Here is a 2,018-nt window from a genome sequence, read left to right as displayed (position 1 = left end):
GGGGGCGGGCTGTGCCTTCGTGGGGGGCTGAACGCGTTGGTATTTGGGGTAACAAATACGTTTCCGGAATGGCAAAACCAGAAGGTTCAGACCGTTCCCCAGAGGTTCTTCCAGACCTCTTTGCCTTCCTCAGGAAGAGCTGTAGAATCCTACAATCGTTTAACTTGGAAAAGAACCTTAAGATGAGTCCAACCGTTAACGCTGCCAAGTCCACCACTAAACCGTGTCCCTAGGCGCCGCGTTTCCCATCTTCTAAACGCCTCCAGGGATGGTGACAATGCCTGGTGATTCCCAGGATGTAGCCGTCACCCGGGGAAGAGTGAAGGCTCACAAGCAGATGATGCTGATGTCAGTTCTGTTCGGACCCTGCTGAATCCCTGTGCTGCCTGTCCTTCACAGGAGGAGATCCAGGAGGTCAAGGATGAAGGGAATCTCGAAGTGCTCTTTAATTCGCTGGATAAGATCGTGGAGGAGGCAAAGAACCAGGAAGAGCCTGCGTGGTATGGATAGTTCTGCGGAAGGCAGCCTGGGGAGCGTGGGGGTGCGGAGGCATGTTCCTTCAAGGGCAAAAGTCGGTTCCTACGGGATGTTGTGGCCATGCTGATGTGTCCTGTAGGCCCTGTGCTGCGAGAGTGTGGTAAACGTCGAGTATCTTAACAGCAGTGCCGCTGCATCTGAAAATTAAGTTTTATCTGCACTTCTTTAAGCCACATACCTATCTGCTTCCTCCGTGCGAGGAGGAGGTTAGTGCTGCTGAGACCAGAGGGGAGGTAAACCCAGTTCTGAGCCACTCAGAAGGCCGATGGCGTGATTTAGCCACAGCTCCTGCTCTACTAGTAGAGCTCACGACAACACCTCTTGTTGGGATGCCTTGCTCAGGGACCCAGCAGGCCCTGAGGCTGCACACGCCGCCTTTTGTTTGCCCGAAGGACAGGCTGCGTCTTTCAGCCTAAAGCGTCATCGCCATTTCTGTGTTTGGGGAAGTTAATGACATCCTGGCTGGCCCCAGGCCTCGACTAACGGCACAATTTTGGGGCCTTCATGTCTGGTTTAGGGGTGCCCGTAGACACGCACATTCCAGCTGTCCTCAAGCATCCAGTGCCAGCGGTAGATGCTGGAGCCGCTGAGCTGGTGCCTCAACTGGAAGGTGCCTCCGTGACGTGTGAGACAAATTGCTGTGCCGGAGTGTTGCTCTCCGGTTGCTCCATATCCCGCTTTGTTCCCAGGCGTCCCAGCGGGATCCCGGAAGAGGACGTTCGCAGCGCAGTGGTGCCGTACCTCCTCAAGCACAGGGCGTACTTGCGGAAAATCCTCAGGGAGAAGGAGGAAGAGAACAGGAAGGTAGCGGAGTCAGTGCTGGCGGGGAGGGATAAGATTGCCGAGCTGCAGCAGCTGATACAAGCGCGCAAACACGCCTGGCAGGTAAAACTAACGCCGCTGACAAACAGAACCCTTCTTTTGCAGCATCGGCCTGAACGAAGCGCCGTTCTGCGGCTTGGCTGGGAAACGGCGGCGCTGTAGTTGGGCGTCTCGGCCCTCGGCGGGTCAGAGGCCTCACCAGGAGCCAAGCGCTGCTGAGGCTGCCCTGGGAGGGCTCCCGGGAGGGCTCAGGTGGGCCGTTGCAGCGGGTGAGCGTTAGCGGGCTGCGCTCCGCAGGCGCTGGGGACAGCGGTGATTGTGACGCTGCTTTGTGTGCCGACCGCGGGCGTCTGCGGAGGAAAGGGCTGAGCCCCGTGGCGGTTGGTTTCCTTCCAGGCAATTAGCAAAGAGCAACGGGAGCTCGTCATGATGTTCGAGGAGCCCCAGTGAGGAGACGCCGCGTCTCCGAAGCGCCGACGTCGCGGTGGGAAGCGGGACCACGCGGAAGGTGCGCTCCTCTCGTCAGGCCAGAAGAGACTCGGGGGGACTGAAAGGCTGCTGGCCCTGCACAGTTGGATCCAAGCAATTAAAAAGAACCCATCGGGATCTTGGGAAAGAGATGACAATTTCCTATTTCCCGCTCGCCTCAAGAGGGAGGA

At 57.8% G+C, this 2,018-nt stretch overlaps 1 protein-coding gene across 1 annotated transcript; it reads left to right on the top strand.

Moving 5' to 3' along the window:
• Positions 1–399: 399 nt before the first annotated feature.
• Positions 400–1,809, top strand: PMF1 (polyamine-modulated factor 1; the record flags this gene model as incomplete). Its single annotated transcript, XM_010150685.1, has 3 exons — positions 400–500; positions 1,227–1,422; positions 1,756–1,809. Coding segments are annotated over 3 exons (351 nt in total), but the record flags the coding sequence as incomplete, so codon positions are not given.
• Positions 1,810–2,018: the final 209 nt, after the last annotated feature.

Source organism: Eurypyga helias, unplaced genomic scaffold, assembly GCF_000690775.1.
Source record: "Eurypyga helias isolate BGI_N326 unplaced genomic scaffold, ASM69077v1 scaffold27374, whole genome shotgun sequence".
Taxonomy (NCBI): domain Eukaryota; kingdom Metazoa; phylum Chordata; class Aves; order Eurypygiformes; family Eurypygidae; genus Eurypyga; species Eurypyga helias.
This window is presented reverse-complemented; position numbering and strand designations above follow the sequence as displayed.